Source organism: Pelobates fuscus, chromosome 6 (assembly GCF_036172605.1).
Source record: "Pelobates fuscus isolate aPelFus1 chromosome 6, aPelFus1.pri, whole genome shotgun sequence".
Classification (NCBI taxonomy): domain Eukaryota; kingdom Metazoa; phylum Chordata; class Amphibia; order Anura; family Pelobatidae; genus Pelobates; species Pelobates fuscus.
Window position 1 is genome coordinate 147,504,286 of NC_086322.1, and position 24,089 is coordinate 147,528,374.

Genomic DNA, 24,089 nt, shown 5'->3' on the forward strand with positions numbered 1-24,089 from the left:
AACGTCTTACCGGACCTTAGAATGGCCGGATTTAAGGTACCAGAGAATAGTCAGAATACTTGCCGAGGTCAGGGATACAGAAGGAGACACAACGATGAGGGAAAGCCAAAAGTCAAGGATACCAGAATACAGGGAAGTCAGAAACGAAGCCAAAGTCAGTAACCAGAAATAAACGCTTAGGAACACACTCTCGGATAACCTACTAAGGGAAACCACGACATGGCACTGCTAAAAAGGTAATTTGGATTTTAAAAACTCTCTGACGTGACGCCGCACGCATATCTGCGCCATCTTTGATGTGGGCAAAGGTAGGTTTCCTATAAAAGCCCGGTCCGCAGTGGCTGGCGCTCCTAGGAGCATCGCACCCTCTGGTACCGAAAATGAGGGAGACCAGACAGCTACCTGCCGAGCCCAAGGTAAGTTTAGAGTATGTCTGACAGCGTGGCTGCTCTGTTTGAGTGCAGCCACACGGTCAGACATGCCGGGAGCCGTGACAGCTATATAACAACTTAGCTTGCAATAACTGCAGATCTACTATCTGTAGCTACTGAAAGCCCTCCTCTTCCCCAGCACAGACTTTCTTGTCTGTCCTGGGGAGTAACCAATCAGGGGCTTCTTCTTGCGAAACATTCACATGGCTGTTATTAATCACTGACTTCTCAATGAGCTATATTACTGTTCATTGAGAAGTCTTTCAAAGGCAGGTGCTCTGTGAAAACCCTACCTTTACATCTCGCTACACAAAGCTTAAGTACTAGGGAACAAAAATCCTCTTGGCATTTTGGTGAGCTAATGTGCTTTATGTGCTTGTAGTGTTACTTTAAAAGGATACTCTAAGTACCTTAACCACAACGTGCAGTCCATTTATTTATTTATTTTTTGGTTTTGTGTTTTTGTTTTTATTCTCTTTTCAAACGCTTGGACAAAAAAAACAAAAAAACGTTAGATCCCCCAACCTCTCCAATGACTCAGACTTCATAAAGATTAATTTTACATTCTCGTTATCTGTATAGATATTTGGCATTCACCTGTAGCAGGATTCAGCTGTGACGCTTGCAAGAAAAAAAGAAAAGTTTTCCTACACATCCTAAAGTTGTAGAATTAGTCCAGTGGGAATGGAAAAACTTTGAAAAAAAGGTCAAAGTGCAAATAGTTCAACTCTTAAAAAAAGATCACTAGTCGTAATGGGGAATTGGCAGCTCTCAAAGACCCAATGGACAAACGGGCAGAAACATCCTGCAGAAGAGTTTTCCAAGCGGCATGTTTTCAGTGTCAAGCAAAGCATCTATGGCTGGGGCGTCAGTTGCTAGAATATGTGGATATAATTGTTGGAAGGATTAGACAAAGAATTAGCTTGTCTGATTTAAGAACATCAGGCTGGCAAATTCATATTTGTTTGATATGTCTGAGGAAGTTCTGAAACTATCTGCTCAAAATAATGGATTGTCATCTGTTGCCATAAGGGCTTTATGTCTCAGATCTTAGATGGCAGATACACCATGTCAATCCGACTTGTGCAATGTGGTTTTCTTTGCTGCTAATGGAGCTAAGTAAAAGAGAGTTGTGAAAAATATGAAGCTTCCTGTCATGTTATAAAATTCAGCCTGTCAAAAATGGTTTGGATCCAGCTAAGGTGGTGGAGGGACTCAAAGTTTCTGTCCCTAGGTTCATCCTTCTTGCAAAGGGAGTGACTTACATTCACAACAGATGCCTCAAAGTTCGGCTGGGGTGTACATCTGAGAACACATCTGCGGCAAGGCATTTGGTCTTCAGAGGAGGAAGATCAGTCATCCAATTACTGAGAGATGAAGCCTGTTCTAAAAGCATTTTCAGCATTTGAGCCATGGATTACTCAAAGAGCGGTCAGGATAAAGCCACACAAGATCACAACAGTTACTTACCTAAACAGACAAGGTAGACAATGTCGGATCTCTTCTTCTATGTCCACAGATCATGTCCTGAGGAGAAAGGAAATTGGAATCCATCACAGCCCCACATATCAGGGAAATGGACACCATTATAGTGAACGATTTGAGCAGAGCTCAATGGATGCAGTCAGAATGATCCCAACATCCCAAGGTATTTGCTGTACTGGCCTTTGGCCTTTCAGAAATAAATCACATGGCATTAAGGAAGAACAGGAAGGTTCCAGTTTTTGCATTTCTGTGCAGACTAGATCACACTCAGTTTTTGGACGGTCTCTAATTAAGATGAAGCTTCATGGTGGCATTTGTGTTTCCTTCAGTTGCTCTAATATCTCGGATTCTACAAATGAAAAGAAAAGACCGAGCTACGGTATTGGACATCATACCATAGTGGCCAAACCGCAGCTGTTTTTCGGGATTGAAACAGATCACCCTGGCATCTTGTGAACTGCTACTATCAGATCGACTGCTCGAAAACTGAGAACTTCCGAAAGACACCCATCTGATGTTTGGCTACTGTGAGACTAATACTTGGAGACCAAGGAGTGCAGGAAAACATGATCAGCCTTCTCTTTAATTTCACTAGGAGATACATGTCTAAGTCCAAACATGGAAAACATTTTTCTGTCTAATGTAAAGATCATGACTGCTTCAATATTGCTCCTTCTATTCCAGCCATGCTTAGTTTCCTGCAAGACAGTTTCACGGCTTGGTTTCGATGTTTCAACTCTGAAAGTTCAAGTATTGGCATTCAGCCATTTCATAAGTATGGACTTAGCCTTCCATGTGCTCATCAGGAGATTTTATTTTTAAATCAATTCTATTCAGACAATGTCCTCTCAAGTAATTTTTCCCTACTTGGGTCTTGTCAGTGGTGCTCAAAGCTCTCTGTGTATTTCCCTTTGAACCGTTAGAAGAGTTTTCATTTAAGATGTTGTTGTCTTTTAAGACTGCGTCTCTAGTGGCTATTACATCTGCCAGCAGTGTAAGAGAGATTCAAGCACTTTCTTCTTCAGAAAAGTTTAACATTTTCCACCAGGACAAAGTGCTTCTTCACCACAACTGATTTTATCTGTAGGTGCCCAGGCTTAAGCGCTCCTGGAGCATTATTGGCTGATGATATTGCCCTGATTTTAGAAATCCTACTGAGGTTAATTATTATTATTATTTTTTTTTTTTTTTTACTTTGCTCTACTGTGCTCCTCCCTTCTTCCCCCGCATCAGTAGCGTTTACGGGGGTGAAAGATCGAGGGACGTACAGAGAAGTTGCAGTTCTGCTAGAAAATATGACTTTGCACACTGTATCAGTTTCAGATATATGTATAATGCCCCCTTTTATTCTAGTTAAGGCCGACAGAGACAGGAGGAACATGATTCTTTTGAGAAAAAGAAAGCCTATATGAGACTTGGGGCTCTGCTGCTGGCTTTTCTGGAACAAATGCCCAGACTAATGGACACCTCAACATACACCACTGCCAAAAAAAAGGCTTGGATTAAATTTGTGATCTGGTGATGAGTGTAAACAACAGAACAAACTCAACTAGGGATATATAACTGTCAGCTGCTGGATGTCTGAAGAGTCATTGTGTAGTCCAGGGCCTAGATCAGGGTATGCTACACAATTACATAGTCCAGAGAAAAATCCGGGTACAAATTACTGGTAATTGAGAGCTAGTAGCTGATGGGAACACAGAAGGGTTTGATACGAAGGCTTTCAGCAGGCTGGTCATCAGGACCAGGACACTAGAATATCTGTGCACTATGTAGCATACAAACATCAATTGGTATTAATGTTTGAGGTATTAAGTGTTTTAAGATGGTCTGGTGCTCAACTCTAGCCTCTGGAATTTAACTCTGCACACTAAATGTTAGCTCTTAGTTGTGCTATTTTTTTCTTTAATTTTTTTTTCTCTTTTGTTTTTAATAGATTGTTGTTTGTTTTAAATTTAATTTACATCTTTTCTTGAGCAACGTGTAGTAAAATGCAGGAGAAAATGCTGAGCATGCATGTAGGCGTACATAATTTCTCAGCTACATGACTTGGCCAAAGGCACCCCATCCCAACCTGGAAGTACAGCAAAGGCAAGTTAGCCCACTGCTTTATTCACAACAAGAAATGGGAGAAAATAAATCTTTCCACCACATGCGCATTGATTCGGCAAGCATATATCTGTACGATAAATAATTTACTGTAAGAAATTAAAGGAGATACCCCCTACAAGTGCCCTTTCTTCTCTCTTGCACAGCAGCCGCAACATATTTACTGGGGGTGCTATGGTTACTCCTCTAGCCTGCATTTCTTGCGTTGGGTAGAAGAGTGTTGGAATGGAGTGACTGACTCTCTTCAAAAGCCAGCATATCAGATTAATTGAGAAGGTTGGTTGCCCTACTTGAGGAAGTGACCCCAAGCAGGGCAAAAAACATTTTGGAACATGGTTGGAGCCGAGGTGACACCGAAGGTAGGCGTTACTATAGTATAATACTCATGAGATTGCAGACATGGCAACACTGGATCGAAGGTGAGGTGAGTTAATATCTCAACATTTTAAATTCAGTATATCATTTATTATCCCATGATAAATTATATACTTAATAGTCTTTGGTGGAATTTCTGGTAAAATGGACCTGTCCTGACACTATCAATATTTAGAATTGTCCATATTTTAGGTATAGATTGTTTTGTTTGGTCATTGTATTAATTCAGCTATTCTGAAAAACAATATTGTTAATACTTCTCAAGATCTCTTTCCTGACTTAATGTTATCATTACCTTTGTGAACTTTGAGTTATTGGCATGTTATGTGTTTGCGTTGAATTCCTGGATAAGCATGCTTTGGAAATCATTAGAGATACATTTAATGGGTATTATGTACAAATATTGAAGCAGTAGCAGCCAAGACGTGCTTGTTTATTTCCATTCCCTATTTTAATTCTTATGAATAGTTAAACCTTGCCCTAAAATGCTTGCTAGCTCCTAAGCCAAACATTTATTGGGTTTGGTGAATACTATGGTGAATTGTGCATTTTCTGTAGTGATTCAACATATTTCATCTGCCACATTTTTATTATTCTGTGTTTTTTTCATTATTCTTTCTTTCCTCATTATGAGGCCAAAAACGTAAATTGTAATGTGAAGGAGTAAAGGGGCACCAGGTAATAGATTGAAGCAAATAAAGGAGTACATAGGTGCAAACACATAAAGTTCCAGGAAAACCACATACAAAGTAACAATTTTTACACATAACCCAATTCTGTTAAAACTAATTTTTTGCTGAAACGATAGTTGTCAGATACAATTTCATGACTTGCTTAAGTAGAAAAATGCTCAGTTTAATCATTCTATAGTATAGTCAAATTATCTTATATATCTGCTAAATACCAGGAGGCAATATGTTGTTTAGGTGAGTCTTGTTACTACATGTATTACTGAAGTGCTTCTGGGAAGAAGTGTGATTGCAATTAAACATTTTTTGAATGCCTGTGAAATTGATTATGAGCCAAAATAATTTTGTGTGTTTATTTTAGGATACAAGATGGCTTCATCATTTTTCGTTGGTGGAAAATGTACAACCCAAAGCAAAAACAACACGGTGAGTATGTATTAAAGGAAAATGTATGTTAGTCTTATATGATGTTTGAGGTTTTTAGGGAGAACTGTGAGGCATTCAGTTTCTCTCAAATCAAGAAGGGATTTCTTCTGTGTCTGCGTGAACTTTTCCTATTTTTAAGACAAAGTCGGATTTTTTTTCTTAGAGTACAGTGTAGTAGTTAAGCAAAACAAATCATACAAATACATTAAAGCATCTCTGGCACTTTCAGGGGTGTTAGGCTTTTGTTTAAATTCACTCAATTTGTTTAAATCCATTCAAGAAATTTGACACAGAACATAGCAGACTGTAGTGATTATGGTGATTACATTTTGTACTTTAGTCTGAGGATGTATTTGTGTGAGTTTTCAGAGCTTGTGTGTAAATGAAGGGGAGTATGTTGCAAACGTTAGTGTTTGTGAATGCAGGGGGGAGTACTTATAAGAAATTTCACTGAATGTAATACTTCATGGAGAAATTTGTATATTGTCCATGTGTATTCGTCAAAACAAGTCTGTATTTTTACCCACCCCATGTAACATGCTTCACCCGTTGTCATTGCCATGTCACTTGGACCCATTCCCTCTCAATTCTTTTTATATGTATGTTGGGAATCCTAATATTAGCTTACTGGGGGAGTCTCATCCCTGTTGTCCAGTGGCGTGAAAGAGCAGAAAGGAGCTTGTACCATAGCACATGCAAAACCTGAACATGTGAGAAACCAATTTGCAAAGGTCTTGCCACCACTGGTGTAAGCAAATTCAAAGCTGTACATAATTTGTTAATGATATGCACTGGAGCAGGGGTAGGCAACTTTTTAGCAGCACTGTGCCAAAATAAGATTGTGATGTCCCGTAGCGTGCCGGTCCTATTTTTTTTAAATTGAGGTGTGCATGTTGCCGTATTCTGCTTGTGTTATTTATACTGCAGTAGCTTTGTATCGTTGTATTTGTGCGTATATGAGCTATTATATTGTATTTGTTCAGGAGTAGTTTGGGGTATTGTTTACCTATGAATGTGGGCTGTGTATGGGGATTGCTTGTGGAATTGTGTGTGTGGATATGTCACATTATGTATTTGGAGCAATGGGCAAGTTATAAGAGCTTCCAAATCTCACACAGAAGAGAAAATAGCAGTCAGGAAAAAAAAGGGGATAAAACATTTTTTGATACATAAAAAGAAAAGGAAAGTAAAACAAGGATTAGTTAGATTAAAAACAAAAGAAGGAATGTATGTAGAAGAGGATAAAGGTCTAGCTGATTGCCTCGATGAATATTTTTGTTCAGTATTTACAGATGAAAATGAAGGAAAGGGGCCTCAGTTAGGAAAAAGGACAAATGAGTCATTTGTTACATGTGAGTTTAAGGTTCTATTTCAACAGTCAAAAGTAAAGACAAATAAGTCGATGGCGCCTGATGCAATACAGAAAGGTAGTAGGGAGGAGTCGGGCAACTATAGGCTAGTAAGCCTTACTTCAGTAGTTGGGAAAGTGATGGAAACCATGTTAAAGGATAGGATTGTTGAACAGCTAAAAATCACATGGATTTCAAGATCAGAGACAACATGGGTTTACTTCAGGGAGATCATGCCAAACTAATCTTATTGATTTTTTTTTTTATTGAGTAACTAAAATAATAGGGTGGTGCAGTAGACATTGTTTACCTAGATTTCAGTAAAGCTTTTGACACTGTTCCACATAGAAGGCTCATAAATAAACTGTAATCTTTGAGTTTGGATTCCAATATTGTTGAATAAGTTAGGCAGTGGCTAAATGACAGGCAACAGAGGGTTGTAGTCAATGGAGTATATTCGAAGCAAGGTCTAGTTACCAGTGGGGTACCTCAGGGATCTGTACTTGGACGAATTCTCTTTAATATTTTTATTAGTGATATTGCAGAAGGTCTTGATGGTAAGGTATGTCTTTTTGCTGATGATACTAAAATTTGCAACAGGGTTGATGTTCCAGGAAGGATTAGCCAAATGGCAAATGATTTAGAAAAATTTGAAAAATGGTCAGAGCTGTGTCAACTGACATTTAATGTGGATAAGTGCAAGATAATGCACCCAAGGGAAGAGTATAGGATATTTAATACCCTACTAACCTCAACATCTGAGGAAAGGGATTTAGGAGTAATTATTTCAGATGACTTAAAGGTAGGCAGACAATGCAATAGAGCAGCAGGAAATGCTAGCAGAATGCTTGGTTGTATAGGGAGAGGTATTAGCAGTAGAAAGAGGGAAGTGCTCATGCCATTGTACAGAACACTGGTGAGACCTCACTTGGAGTATTGTACGCAGTACTGGAGACCGTATCTTCAGAAGGATATTGATACTTTAGAGAGAGTTCAAAGAAGGGCTACTAAACTGGTTCATGGATTGCAGGATAAAACTTACAAGGAAAGGTTAAAGGATCTTAACATGTATAGCTTGGAGGAAAGATGAGACTGGGGGGATATGATAGAAACATTAAAATACATAAAGGGAATCAACACCGTAAATGAGGAGACTCTATTTAAAAGGAGAACTACCCTAACAAGAGGACATAGTCTTAAATTAGAGGGGCAAAGGTTTAAAAATAATTTCAGGAAGTGTTACTTTACTGAGAGGGCAGTGGATGCATGGAATAGCCTTCCAGCTGAAGTGGTAGAGGTTAACACAGTAAAGGAGTTTAAGCATGCGTGGGATAGGCATAAGGCTATCCTCACTATAAGATAAGTTTAGGGACTAATGAAAGTATTTTGAAATATTGGGCAGACTAGATGGGCCGAATGGTTCTTTTCTGCCGTCACATTCTTTGTTTCCATGTAAGAGTGTATTTCTGTCTGTCTCTTTCTGCTAAGGATTAGACAAGTTGGTCATTCTTAAAGGGACACTATAGTCACCAAACAACTTTAGCTTAATGAAGCCATTTTGTATCTAATGCCTCCGAAGTTTCACTGCTCAATTGTCTTCCATTGAGGAGGTAAATCACTTTTATTTCTGTTTATGTACCCCTCGCCACACCTTCCCTGTCTGTAAATGACACAGCCTGCATGAAAACAAAATGATTTCATTTTCAATCAGATGTAACTTACTTTAAATGTTTATGTAGATCCTGCAGGGTCTAGCTAGCTGTTAACGGAGCAGGAAATAAGTAATTCTAATTTAAGCTGGGGTTGAAATAAAGGAGGTGTAAACATTAGATGACTCTTTAAAGGAAGTGTTTAGGAAGAATGTGCAAGTCACATGCAGGAAGGTGTGCCTAGGGCTGCATAAACAAAGTGATTCAACTCCTAAATGACAGAGAATTGAGTAGTTGGACTGCAGAGGCATGATCTATACACCAAAACTGCTTTATTAATCTAGAGTTGTTTGGGTGACTATAGTGTCCCTTACATCCAAATATTCAATTTGCTTAGCTATATTTCAGAGAAGGTCTGACTGCAGTGGGTAAGCGGTTAAGATGTTCTTCCATGGCCAAAGTCTTTCTGTGCCTGACCATATTAGCAACTCATCGTCAATGTAGCATATTGTGTCTCAATATTGGGAGAATGTGTGTAGATTAATAAATTTTCAAGAATGTGTTTGCATATATTTAGGCCATAGCTGCCCAATATCGAAATTCCAGTGTTGCTAAACATAACATTTGTCAAACTTCTTTTGGTGCCCCAATGTAATTATACCCAAACCATCCAACAACACTGATCAATTACTAAAGCAAATATTTTGGAGTTGTTAAATGACATCCACAGAATCCTGGGCACACATTAGTAATGTTGGTTAAAACGAGGTTCTAAAATACTATAGGAAACATTCCGTAGAATTTTTCTGATAGGTGTTGGAGTCACCATGTTGGATCAAAATGTCATCCAGGAATCTGAATAATTAATTACCAGAATCCCCTTGCATTTATTAGCTGGCCGAACAGTGATTGGATTATCTATGGCCAGTGTTTTTAGAGTTTACCATTCCTCTTCAGAAATGTTAGATTGACCCCATTGAATTTCACTAATCAAAGGGATATTGTCATGTTGTTGGCAGGCAAGTCGAATGTGCTTCTGAGTCTAAATGTCTTATCGGTTTGTTCAGTGGTGTTATGAACAAAGAACACTTTGCATTTCAGATTCCTGAACTTAAAGTATTCAACCTCCCATTTAAATAGATCATGCCAGATATAGATACAAATAACAGTCCTTTAGACAAAAATGATAAATCAGGTTTTGTAAAGTTCTATATGATGGTGTCCTCTTGAGTTGTGAGTAATCTTGGTGTGTATCCGTTCAAATTCAGCAATTTTGAAGTAAGTGATTTACGTTCTTGCCCATTTCCTCTGTCTAGACTAGCATGAGATCCAGCATGCATTTATGTAGGATTACAACCCATTTATGACAAACCTCTGGATACTTGCATTTGCATGTGATGGGGGCATTTTATGTTTTTAAAACTCTTGGGATGTTTCATCCTACAACAATCAGATATTTGGCACGAAGTTCCCATACTTCCCTACTTCATTATTGAGAGAAGCGCGTCAGTGATGCGGATGCGCCCAAATTACTTTTTAACCTGCTCCATTTATTCTATTTTCTCACATTCTGCTCGTCTTGAGATTGTGATATAAGATTACTGTAGAAGGCAGAGCCTATGAGCATTTCCAGGTTCTTTTTTTGTCATGTGTAATGGTCTGTGAAGATCTGAACTATAGATCTATAGAACATTACATAACATGTGCAACAGCTAGATAATATACCCAGTGATAATTGAATGTAAGAAACTTAAAGCAACTCCTGTATATAAACAACAAGCGTACAAGAGTTTTCATCTCCATGCTACAATAAAGTTGTCGTCCCACCTCTTCCCTTGTTGATTATGTAACTGTGAAGCTCTAAAACAGTTTGTGGTGGTCCTCAATTATTTGCTCAATTTAGCCTGCCCTCAGGCAGCTGTTAAAAGGTTCGGCTGAGAAAAGATTCTGAAAACCGATGAAGGCAGGCTTTGCTTTGATGGAAAGGAAAACTACAGGTTATGGGAGTCAAAGTTCTTTGAACATCTGTGCTTGATGAATCTCATAGAAGCCATCCTTCGTGGACCTGATGATATTGATGATGAGGATGAAGATAAATATAAGAATAAGAAAGCATATGCTGTGTTAATTCAGTTCTTGGATAATAAAAGACTGAGGTAACTGATGATGGAAAAAAGTCCCTTCAAATACTTGAAAGATTCTTACGCGGCAAGGGAAAGCCCAGAATAACTAGTTTATACACCTAGCTAATGTTTCTTCAAAAAGGTGTGACGGACTATGTTGTATGTGCAGAGACCGCCATTACATCATTAAGAAATGAAAATATTTTGCTTATTGCAATAATTCTGAAAGGCTTGCCTGAATCACTTAAACTGTCTGCCATCCATATTATGCAAGGTGATGGAATGGTACCTTTTTTGTTGAGTTCAGAAGAGATGCAGATCTCTAAATAAAAAAAAAAAAACTCAATGAATGAGGGAATTGGCCAACCAAGAAATTATCATGGCCGCGTTACCATAAAAGAGAACAATTACCCAGTACTTGGAAGACTTAATGGATTCACTAAGAGTAAATGGTAATGGTTTTGACCAATAAATATTCTCTACAACTGTAAAGAGTTCATCAGTAATTTTTTAGCAGCACAATATGACTGACTCAGATGATGTTAAGAAGTCCAAACAAAACAAAACTCTAGTTCTCAGATTGCATAAGTCATTGTACAATTTAAAGCAGTGAGGTAGAATTTGTCCTCAAGTGCAACATGACCATTTAAATGAACATGCATCACTTGATATTTTGTTAAGCCATCAAGCAAACTCTTTTAACCCCTTAAGGACACGTGACATGTCATGATTCCCTTTTATTCTAGAAGTTTGGTCCTTAAGGGGTTAAACAAGTATTCAAACCAAAATAAAGTAAGACAACTGTTTCAGATCAGTCTACTAATTAAAGAAACATGGCATCATTTTGCATCAGCAGAAGTGAGAGACAACATATCGGAGTCTGCTCTGCATGTGTCACACTGATCAGACTCCCTCTTTAAGATCCCAAATCTCTGTAAATCTTAGGCATGCCCAATCCACTTTTCTAGCAGTCATAAGGATAGGATATTGATTGGTTAGATAAGTGCCCTTATGACGACATCAAAAGTAGTGATCTGGGCCAATCACAATACTTTCACATAGGATTGGCTGAGATTGTCAAGGAGGCAGATCATGTGCAGAGCCAGCACAAGCCAAACACAGCCCTGGCCAATCAGCTTCTCTATGATGAAAGTTCAGTTTCTCAATGCAGAGGGTGGAGACACTGAATGGCAGTGCTGCACACTGTGCAGCACTGCCCTAAGAAGCACCTCTAGTGGTCATATGAAGAGTGGCCAGTGGAGGTATCCCTAGCCTATTAATGTAAACACTGCATTTTCTTTGAAAAGACTGTGTTTACTGCAAAAAGACCAAAGTATAGGATTATACTCACCAGAACAACTACATTACGCTGTAGTTGTTCTGATGAGTATAGTGTCTCTTTAAGCTGGGTAATCCATAAACTATCACAATGCTTGTCAGGACAAACAGAACAACATTTGGTCACAGCTAAACATGTGATGAGATACTTGAAACATACCATCAACTATGAGTTATGCTACAAGAAGTGTAATCAAGACCTGAGAATAGAAGTATTCAGTGATGCTAACCGCACTTCTGATGTGAATGATAGGAGGAGCACAACCGGTACTGCTTTAGTCTAACAGAGAAGGGTCCACCAATGGAATGGAAGTCCAAGAAACAGTCTACAGTAACTGTATCCTCTTATAAAGCTGAATAAATGGCTTTAACTACGACTTTACACGAAAATGTGTACCTGATACAGTTACTCAGAAAAATGGACAATCAATGTCAATATGAACCAGTCCAGGTCTTCGGGGACAATCAGGGAGCAGTAGTTATTTCAAGGAATCCAGTCTGTACATGTGTGAGCAAGTTGGAGTGTTGAGATATACCTAAGGTGCTCTTAATAATGTTTATATCCATAGTACAATACAGTTGTTGCCCTGCCTCTTCTACGGTTAAGCGTGAAGCACTAAATACATGTGTGGATGTTGTTCCTCCATTACTGTGTGCTCTTTCCTGGTATTCCTACCCTCAGTATCCAGATTGGAATCCAATCCTATAAAACAAGCATGGAAATAATTTAATATTCTGACATTTTTCATTTGTATACAATTTACTTTGCATTTTATGGGAACATGTTTAAAAGCCAAAATGTTTTATGCTTATTTCTAGTACCCTGTAAACATGTGTTAGTGGACTACTTTGTATTATAAAAAAGATCTAAAGATTTGTATTATTAATATACCTATTAATGCTTATTACAACTAAAATACATTCAGTACCCTGGATATAGAGCACTATATAAGAAATACAATAATTATATTGCCACATAATCGCACTAACATTTGTTCTGAATCACATTTGATGTAGTTTGCAGATTGACGACAGACTTTATATTTGTACCTTTTAAAATTAGACCTGTTAACAAGATTTCACACAGTTCTTGTGTCACAAGTAAATATTTCCTATAAAGCAGCTATTGAGCTACAGCAACGCTGTGCCATACTGTTTCTGGCCCCCTGTGGCTCCTCTTGCGTACATTGCATTTTGTTCATGTTTCATGTCGACAACTGAAAGATTTGAATTAAAAGGAGTCATGTATTTTTGTAATGCCGGAGTAAAATAAAATATATTTCAACATTTTACAGTATTTTTTTCTCCTTCATTTTCAGCATACAGTACACAGCATACTGGGTGTATAGTGCTGGTTACTTTTAAAATACGTTACACTATCATTTGTATCACTAATTCCCTGTTTACACTGAATGGTACGGTCTGGTACGCTATTTTGAGTGTTTCCATTATGAAAGTGGCTCATACAACGGAACCAAACCGCACCATTCCTGGTCCCCTTCAGATTTAGGACCATAGGAAATGGTATGGGACGGTTAGGGCGGAGCTACTGGCGTCACACTATACAATCCATTGATTGGCGGACAGGAAAACGTCAATGCTCACGACAAATGATACGCTAGGCATTTGGTCTAAACCCCACATGTCCCCTGGCGTTCCGACTTGCAGTGGAAACGCTCACCTGAATCGTCTGGACCATTCTAACCCTTCCGAACCGTACCGACCCGAACCATACCGCTCAGTGGAAACTAAGCATTAGATGCCTAGTACCTGCTATTTTTAATTTACTTTAATGTAATGGAGCATTAATGCCAAACCTTGATTATTAACCTGTGCTCAGGGGTATACTTTCTTATAAAATGAGCATTGGTTATACTGCCTTCTTTTTCCAACCACCTGTTTACTGAATAGACCGTTTGATACAGGATCTGACCATTAAGCATATGCATGCTACTTGCTTTCACATATGGATTGAGAACTCATGTGGTCATCTGTCTCCAATGATCGCACTAAACTTGTACAAGCTGGTGTGCTCATATGTGAAAGTTAAACCTGTGAACTACCACAGGCCATTTTGGCCATTATTTTGTAGCATGGGTGCTAAAATGGAAGATTGAAAGGAACATTTAGACCACAATAAATACTACAGTGTGCTGCCTTGGACATCCTCCCTCATCCCTGGCCCCCCAAAGAAAAAAAATAAAATGAAAGAAAAATCAACCAGTTTGCTTACAGTTTGGCAATTTATCTGGGGTTTGCCTGGTCATGTCAGGGAAGACAAAAGGTTAGCTTCTGTAAACAGGGCACATCATACAGACATCCCAGATGCATCTGGGCATCTTCATCTAGCCCACATTTCCTTATGGTCATATGGATCTCCAAAATTCCACAAAATATGACTGGAAAAGCAGTGGTGATAGCAAAGCATTTTCTAACTATAAAAGCACTATAACCACTTCAGCGATTTGAAGTGATCATGTGCTTGGAGTCTGTACGTGCAGCTTCTCGGTATGAAACGTTGCATATACTGAGCTGAACCCCATTACAGTTGGTCAGCTGACACTCTCAGCCAGTGAATGCGACTAGATCGGCTTCCGACTTCTACAGCTCAGTTTACTTTTTCTGCTGATGTCCTATAGAACAGTCCTTTTCCAAAGCGCTAACTGTAAACCATTAACATTTAAAAACTGGCAAAAGTATACCTCAAAAGAAGCTGGGGCATGTACTGTTTAATACGTATTAATGAGCTTAGAGCCTGCGGTTTCTAAATAGAAAAAAAAAATAACAGAAGTCCTCTGCCAATATATTTTCAGCCAATGTCTGAAACTGAAATTCCGCTTGAGCAAAATGACATATTTAGGTTATTCGTTTAACCCACTTGCCTGTGACGAGGATATGTAGCAGACAGATTTATCTTTCTGTTTTTCAATATCTGTCTTAACCCCTTACCAAAGGATGGTAAAACGATCTGCTGTTTTAACCCTTTTACTTTATTATCAAGTCATTGTTTAATCCATTGTGTAATGTTCTCTGTCTTTTAGCATTGGGAGTTTGTTTAACCCGTTAAGGACACATGACATGTGACATGTCATGATTCCCTTTTATTCCAGAAGATCGGTCCTTAAGGGGTTAAAGGGTTATTTTATGTAACCCCTCTCCTTTAAATAAATAAAAGGAAGAAAATATATAAAAGAGGCATTTTATGTGCTTTGTTTCCTACTGAAGCACTGCACACACAAATTACAAGCAAATTACAACTTCAAATCACTGAAGGGTGCCTGGAGTAACCTTTCAATATGGTTCAAATGTTAGTTGATTGGTGTCAGGGCTAAAACACCCCTAACATGCAAACAGAAATAAGACTATTTAACAAAGACCATTTTGACACTTTTAATTTAATTTCTTTATTATAAAAATGTTACTGTTTTTAACTGCATTTCCAACCACTGTAAACGACCCATGTCTGTGTTCTGCTACTGTTCTCAAGTACAATGATAGCCCACATGTGTACATTTTTCCATAATCTTGTACCTAATACAACCATTAAACAACTAATTCTACACATAGTAGGACCAATTTTCCTACCTATAACTACTGTAATTTTTTTTAATTTTTTTTTTACGATTTAATATTTACTGTTTTAACCCCTTAAGACTGCATGACGTTCTATGCCGTCCTTATTTTGGTGGCTCTAAACGCCGCAGGACGGCATAGAACGTCCTGCGATCTTTTGCACTTACCCGGTCGCCGGCGATCGCGGTATGGGGGACTTACCTGGGAGCCCAGGGAATCCCCCTCCGTCCTCTTCGGCCCCCCTGGGCCATGTGATCATGAGGTCCTTGCGAGGAGCCCGCGATCACATGGACGGCATAGCCGTCCATGTCAATGCCAGCAGGGGGAGTGCCTGTGGGTTCTCCCCCTGCTGCCTGGAAATAAAATAAGTTAAAACAGTGTAAAAATAAGATTATATATACTTAGATCATATATATATTTATTATATATATGATCTAAGTATATATATATATATATATATATATACATACATACATACACTGTCTACGTGTATTTTAATATTAATATATACATAATTATATATATATATTATCAAAATACACGTACAATGATATTGATTAAATATATATATAATTTTCATTATATATATTTATATATAATAAAAATAAATATATAAATATGTTAAAAAATAAAATTAAAAAAATAATAAAAAATAAATAGATGAAAAAGATATAAACATGCGTCATTTCGTTCTAACTGTATTTTAAAATTAATATATATTGATATCAAAATACATGTAGAACGAAATAATATATATCTATATATATATACGTATATATCACTATATATATTTATATACCTATATATAAATAAAAACAATTATATATATATATAAAAATAATTCTACGTATATATTTATGTAATCATTTTACATAATTAGGTCATTTTATCAATTACAATTTGCAGGACCTGCCTGACAACCCAGGCCAAAAGTACAGGGAATTACATTTTCTAGCACTATATTTAACCCTGTAACTTTCCAAGACACCATAAAACCTGTACATGGGGGGTACTGTTTTACTCGGAAGACTTCGCTGAACACAAATATTAGTGTTTCAAAACAGTAAAATATATTACAACAACGATATCGTCAGTGACAGTGAAATTTTTTGCATTTTTCACACACAAATGGCACACTGACGATATAATTGTTGTGCTACGTTTTACTGTTTTGAAACACTAATATTTGTGTTCAGCGAAGTCTCCTGAGTATAACAGTACCCCTCATGTACAGGTTTTATGGTGTTTTCAAAAGTTAGAGTCAAATATAAGGTTTACGTTTGAGTTTTTTCACATTAAAATTCGCCAGGTTGCCTTTGAGACCGTATGGTAGCCCAGGAATGAAACTTATCCCCATGATGGCATACCATTTGCAATAGTAGACAACCCAGGGTATTGCAAATAGGGTATGTTCAGTTTTTTTTAGTAGCCACTTAGTCACAAACACTGGCCAAAATTTGCGTTCAAATTAGTTTTTTGCATTTTCAAATATTAACACTAACTTTGGCCAGTGTTTGTGACCAAGTGGCTACTAAAAAAGACTGGACATACTCCATTTGCAATACCTTGGGTTGTCTACTTTTGCAAATGGTATGCCATCATGGGGGTAATTCTTATTCCTGGGCTACCATATGGTCTCAAAGGCAACGTAACCAATCTGGCGAATTTCAATGTGAAAAAACTGAAATATGTAACACGCTATATTTGACCCTGTAACTTCCCAAAACACCATAAAACCTGCACATAGGGGGTACTGTTTTACACGTGCGACATCGCTGAATACAAATATGTGTATTGTATTGCAGTAAAAGCAAACAGTATTTTGACATTCACAGTTAAAATGTCACGTAGAACTAAAACAATTAAAAAAAAATCTTATTTTCTCCAATATTTTTTATATTTTTTTCATATTAAATTATGTTCCATACCTAAATATTTGATTTTAAACGAAAGCCCTGTTTCCCCTGAATAAAATGATATATAATAAGTGTGGGTGCATTTAATATGAAAGAGGTGAATTACGGTTGGACAGACATATAGTGCAAATGCCAGGTTTTGTTTAAATTTTTTTTGGATCACAACTTCTACATTTGGCTGCGGTCTTAAGGGGTTAATATTTGTCCTTGTAGCAGTGTGACTGAAGGGTAGTTGTCCCTTCTATAGGACAGGTAGACATGTAATAAGCAAATCAAGCATGGCACTCCCCTTCCCAGAAATGCACCTCCTAATCACTGTATATAACTCTGGAACCTTGCTAATATCCTCCAAGTTCCTGCCTGTCCTCCATTTTTTTTTCTCCTCTTTTCAGCGTAGCCTTCCCAGTTTGGGGCAGCTAGGAGAGATGCCGTGTGCATCTCAGACAGTCGCAACCTTCATCACTCACATGAGACTTGGCTCCTTTGGGGACTGTGGCTAGCTTACAGCGTGGTCCAACACCTCTGCAATGCCTCCAGCATTAAAATGAAATTCCTCTCCTTTCCGACAATATGGAACGCAAAGACATGAATGCTGCTTTTCACAGATGATATCACACTGGACATTTTAGCCAATCAGAATTGTTGATGTCAAAAGAAGTTTAATTGAGGGGAAAGTGGATTTAAAAGTCCCTGCAGGATAAGGGGATGTACTACATATTTCTCTTTTTCTTGTGTTTTATCCTGATCTGCACAAAACCATGCCATTCTATTAAATATATATTTTAATGTTATTTTATATATATTTTTTTTCTGCTTTGTTATGTCAGAATGTCTAACCCAGTTTATACTTCTATCGAAATCTAACAAACCCCTTAAAGCCACAAGCAAAAATAGACCTTATTTGTGCTACATCACCTCAGACAATGCCTAATGGCTATAAGAAAAAAAAAAGTATGTAATTTATGCATTGAAGAATCTGTGGGTTTTTGTAAAAATCTGAAGTATCTCTTTTGCTTCTGGCTTAAAGAAAACTTTAAAAATCTGCAAAATCCTTTGCAGATACAAGGTCTGTATCTCTGCACTCTAACCATTCATATGCCATTTCTGTTGTGGGTTAACCTAGAGCTGAAAATAGGAAAAGATTGAAGGATCTTGAATTGTCTGATGTTTATTCTTTTGAGGAATGGAGTCCAATTAGTGGTTTCTCATCAGAAGAGGATGATCCTGAAGATTATGCTGCATTTGATGAAAAATATTAGTTACGTATCTTACTAAAGAAGTCACCCTGGTTATGATTCATTCAGATGAACAGGATCAAGCCAATACAATCGTGTGCCTTTGATCTCCACCCTTCGTTAAAACAAACTATGAAAAATAACATTAATTAATTAAAGTGTAAACATCCTGTGAAGAAACCCTTGCTGTCTAAGATATAGATATAAAGCCCTTATTGTTGCTCCATCTGTTGCAAGAGCTCAGCACATTTAGTTATCAGAATTGGAGGATTCATTTAGCAAAAAAATCTGATGTTGATTTTGTTAAATTGATTACAATCATTTACATGGCCAATGATCTTTTTTGTGATGCTTCATTAGAAAGTCTAAGATTAGCCTCTTATCATTAGCTTAAAATCATGGTCGACAGATTCAGTTTCTAAGAACTATTTTTGTAATCTCCCATTTGATGGTCAATTCCTGTTCAGTAAACTTATGGAAGAATTTGTCATGCAGGTGGCGGGTTGGATTAAATTTAGGTACATAAGGTGTTTTGTCTTTAAGAGGAGCTAAACATGGTTATGGTAAAGGGTTTATTTTCAGGTTTAGGTTTTGAGTGCTGGAGTTTGAAGGGTGATTTTGTAAAGTACTCACTGTACCATGTCTTCTGTGGACCAGTCATCTGAAGGGAGGGAGGCTCTTCCACGAAGTGATAGAAAAGACACGTGAAATAATTTGAATCTCTTCAAAAGGTGTCAGATACAAGCATTTATTTTATCAGTCCAGATTCAGAACTTAGCAGTATTATGGAGACCAGAGAGGCTTGGACAAGCTAGTCAAAAAGGATCAAACCAAAAGGTTCTGATGCCATGATATCAGTAGGAGCACCCTGCAAAAATTCACAGGTCTGGATAAAATCCACGTATGATTTATGGGTCCAGAAAACTGTTTCCTGGGTTTATAATATTGAGTTTACAGACCTTAGAACTACAAGAATTATAACTTCACATCTGAATTGTTATAGACAACAAATTAGGTAGCAATATGCAATGTCAATCTGCCGTTGCTAAGGCCAGTAAGGTTTTGTCATGTATAAATAGGGGCATAAATTCTCGAGATGAAAAGATAATTTTGCCTCTTTATAAATCACTGGTAAGACCACACCTTGAATATGCTGTGCAATTTTGGGCACCTGTTCTAAAGAAAGATATCATGGCACTAGAAAAAGTGCAGAGACGAGCTACAAAATTGATAAAAGGAATGGAGCATTTTAGTTATGAAGAAAGGTTAAAAAATTGAAATCTCTAGTTTGGAAAAACTGCGCCTGTGAGGGGATATGATAACATTATACAAATATATTCTGGCCAGTACAAACCATTATCTGGAAATCTATTCATAAACAGGGCTATACATAGGACACGGGGTCATGCATTTAGGCTTGAAGAAAGATTTCATCTAAGGCAAAGAAAAGATTTTTTTACAGTAAGAGCAATAAGGATATGGAATTCTTTGCCTGAAGAGGTGGTTTTGTCAGAGTCTATACAGATGTTTAAACTGCAATTGGATAAATACTTGCAAAAACATAACATACAGGGATATAATTTCTAATTAGTGGGGTAATAGCTGCTTGATCCAAGGAGACATCTGACTGCTATTTTGGGGTCAAGAAGGAATTTTTTCCTAGTTTGTTGCAAAATTGGAAGCGCTTCAGACTGGGTTTTTTGCCTTCTTTTGGATCAACAGCAAAAGCATATGTGAGGAAGGCTGAACTTGATGGACGCAAGTCTCTTTTCAGCTATGTAACGATGTAATTCAAAGTGCCTTAATTCAAAGCTTTACAAAGAACTATTAAACTCATTTCAAACCTTGTAATAGAACTAGTTCCTGACTGGTTAATAAAAGCCTCTTCATCAGAAGACTTAAAAAAATAATTTACCGGTAAATGTTTCTTTTGCTATTCTAGGAGGACAGGGACAAATTGGGCAAAATCTTCTCTTTTACCCACAAATACATCCAATTTCTAGGAGTTCTAATACAGATATTGAATGCGGTTTCTTTCCTGTTAAAAAAATAAATAAAAGATTTTTATTTGTTTGGTTTTGAATATTCTTGGATAATTGACAACAAGCATTCCTGCGGTGAAGTGGGCAAAAGCTAATTGAAAGAACAACTGTCACCTATTTTTTAAATATAATAATTTCAACAAGTTTTGAAAGGAAATAGATTTTTGTTATTTTTTATTTATTTTTTCAAATTCGTGTTTTGAGTTTTCAAATGAACCTTATTGAGGGGGGGGGGGTGTACAGAAGGAAAGAAGGGGTGGGGTACAAAAAAGGTATGCAGATATCATTTGTTTCTCTAGACAGCAACATTTCATTATTTACAAACATATTGTGTTTCATCTTCACAGTTTTTTACATTTTTGAGATTTTATTTTTTAAAGGAAGTAAATGTAAAAAATAAAATGGCGGACTGGACGCCATTCGCATGGGCTCCAGAGGCAAACCGCCTAAATCAGCTCCAAACACTCTCAAATCCAGAAAAACCTGCTGCACCTGAAAGGGGGAATGATCCGACACCCACCAGGCATCTGCATGAAGCCGACCGAGTAGCGGGCGGGCGGAGAGGTCTGGGTCCGGCCTACACGCGGCTGCTGAGCATCGGCCGCCATTACTTGCAGTATGGCGCCGCGAAAAGGCGCAACAGAGCCACAAAGCAAGCATCCGTGGCGTGGGGAGACCCTTGGCCTGGGGCACGGCCCCGTCCCCACCCCCGGCCGGCGGGGGACACCCCGGCCACATGGTGGCGACTGGTACCACAGCGGGAACCCCCGCAAAGACACTATGCTGCCCACCTAAAACGGCAATGGCAAAGAGACACCCAGCCAGAAGTAAACAGGCAGAGGCTGCCTGGAAACTCGCCAGCATCTACCCAGAGTTGCTCCAACACGACTTAACACGCCCGGTGGGCATTAGCAGAACATACCAAGGAGGACTGGCATGGACAGCTCGAACAGGCCCAAACGGTACCGAGCGCTGAACGGAATCTCCGCACTGCCCACACGCCGACCGGAGCAGTGAGTACCCCAATCTCTGGGTAGGGGGTCCCCAGAGACCAATGTCCCCGCTGCCGTGAGCCCTGTGAGACAAGAGTGCGCGGGCCTACCGGTGGCCGTTGGGACTGTGTACCAGCTTCAAGAGTGAGGCCGGCAGAGGGAGAGACATGGGGGTGCTCACTCCATAGGGCACTATGTGATGCTGGGGAGGTGCAAGGGACGGGAGGACCACGGACTTTGTGGGGGGGGTCTAGTGGACAATCTCTGCCCCTGAGTGCCCACGGCGCCGCGGAGGACCCAACCGATAGGCGGGGGCCGGAGTGGGGAGAACGGGCGGCGGCTCGGAGACCCGAGGACTGTACCGCAGCGGAGACGTGTGAGGCCTCCACCAGACTGCCACACACCTGCCACACAAGTTACTATCAGATACAAGTCACTATCTGCCAAGCTTATATATTGCCGATATTTTTAGTACTGGTTCTTATTCCGTGGCGTGGTCTACCACGAAGCCTAAGGGAATGGCCACACACGGGGATCGGCTGGCAGCCAGGCCTCCCCTAGAGGTTGTCGACTTGTGTAACCGAACTTAAGTGACTTCTTTATTCATCACCTAACATGCTTATTATGTTCTAGTTAGGCCTGTTGCCCATACGCCTGACATATCACTGCCACCAGCAAAAATGCTATTCATGTGCACCCTGTGCAATTGCCCCTGACTATACCTAACATGACAGCTCTTGAACTAGCTGGGACCTTGTGTTTAGAACAGTGTCTTTCATCATGACATAAGTTCACAATATTTAGCTTGACACTAAAATATAAAATTGTACCGTTTCCTCACATGCCTTGTTAACGACTGCTCAAAATATGCCTGCTGATACTGTTGTGGCACCGTACGACGAAATGTTACATGTTTTCACATGCACATGCCTATTTTATTTAGTATAAAAACGCATTAACTAAGCTCTCAGTTTAAAAACGAAAGTGCAACGTAAACTACAGAGCTCCCCTGAGCCATATCTTAGTAATGTATACATACCTTCACCTGTATTGCATGTAGCAAACATACTTACACCATACGCTACAGATCGATAGCATCACTTTAACTGTCCAGACGCTACCCACAGGGGACAAAGCACTATACCTGCTGGGTTTTTCCTTTTACCGAGAGTTCAACAGTAGGCTTAGGGGGACATAGCTTGATCGCACAGTACAGTACAGTTTATGTCCAATGCAGATTACTTTATTACTGGTTCGTTTAGATTCTTGCTCTGTTACCTAGTTCACAACAATTGAGGTGCACAATTAGGCACAAGTAGACTATGCATCATAATCAGACACTAGCCTCATTCAACCCACCCCACTTTTACTTTGGCGTGATAAGTCGCCCGGAGACACGTGCTCGAACCAGACCCAAGGGAGCACGGAGATAGATATACTCTGTGGCTCATACGAGGGTCTCCACGTAATCCCTCCACCCTATTCCTGACTCCATGGAGAGCCTGGACATTTATCTTTTCATTTAATTGTTAACTTTAATTTTAATATTGTTTTCATTTTAATACCGTATCACTATACCTAGAGGCTATGCTTGCTGAGACCGACTTAGGCTGCTGGTATTTGACAGGCACTGCAGGGTTTGGAGTTTTCCTGACCTGTTTAAATAGGAGACTGTTTTGCTGTGGAGTTACCTATTTGTAGCCTGTACTTTACATTACATTTAAAAAATTGTGCAGTATATCCAACTACCCTGTAATTATTATGCTTTGTCGTAAACTGTCTTGCAAACACTGCTAGGGCATCGTACAACTGTCTGTTAATCATATGCACACAAAAATAAAGAATTAAAAAAAAAAAAAAAAAAAAAAATGGCAAAACTCGTCCCTACGTTTAGTATGTAACAGGATCCTTGGGTCAGACAGTGTTTGAAGAAGCAAGGAAGACTATAGAGACAAACTAAGGTGTCTTTCATTCAGAACCTCAATGAAAAATATATATTTTTTTTTTTTTGTGTGTGTGTGTATATATATATATATATATATATATATATATTATATATAAATAAACAGATAAAATTCGTATCTTGTTGTATCTTTTTTTTTATTAGAAACATAGAATGTGACGACAGATAAGAACCATTCGGCCCATCTAGTCTGCCAATATTATATTATGGTCTAGACATCTAGTTTGCCCAATATTATTGGACGAATAGAATTGTTTAATGGCAAGCTTTCTGGAGAAACTCCCTTTCTCAAGTCTAAAGCTTTTCTGAGCAAGATGATACATAGAATTCAACCTTGAATTGTAATACAGGGGTTAAAGGGACATGAGTGCAGATACGACAGAGGTTTGTGATA

The 24,089-nt window shown here is 38.6% G+C and overlaps 1 protein-coding gene across 11 annotated transcripts in view; it reads left to right on the forward strand.

Annotated features, from left to right (window-relative positions):
• BLTP1 (bridge-like lipid transfer protein family member 1) overlaps positions 1 to 24,089 on the forward strand; it is a 261,114-nt gene that overhangs the window by 20,606 nt on the left and 216,419 nt on the right. For all 11 annotated transcript variants that reach the window (XM_063458398.1, XM_063458399.1, XM_063458403.1 and 8 more), the window contains exon 5: positions 5,451 to 5,515. In XM_063458398.1, the coding sequence (XP_063314468.1) occupies positions 5,451 to 5,515 (65 nt within the window). The remainder of the gene's footprint in view (positions 1 to 5,450; positions 5,516 to 24,089) is intronic.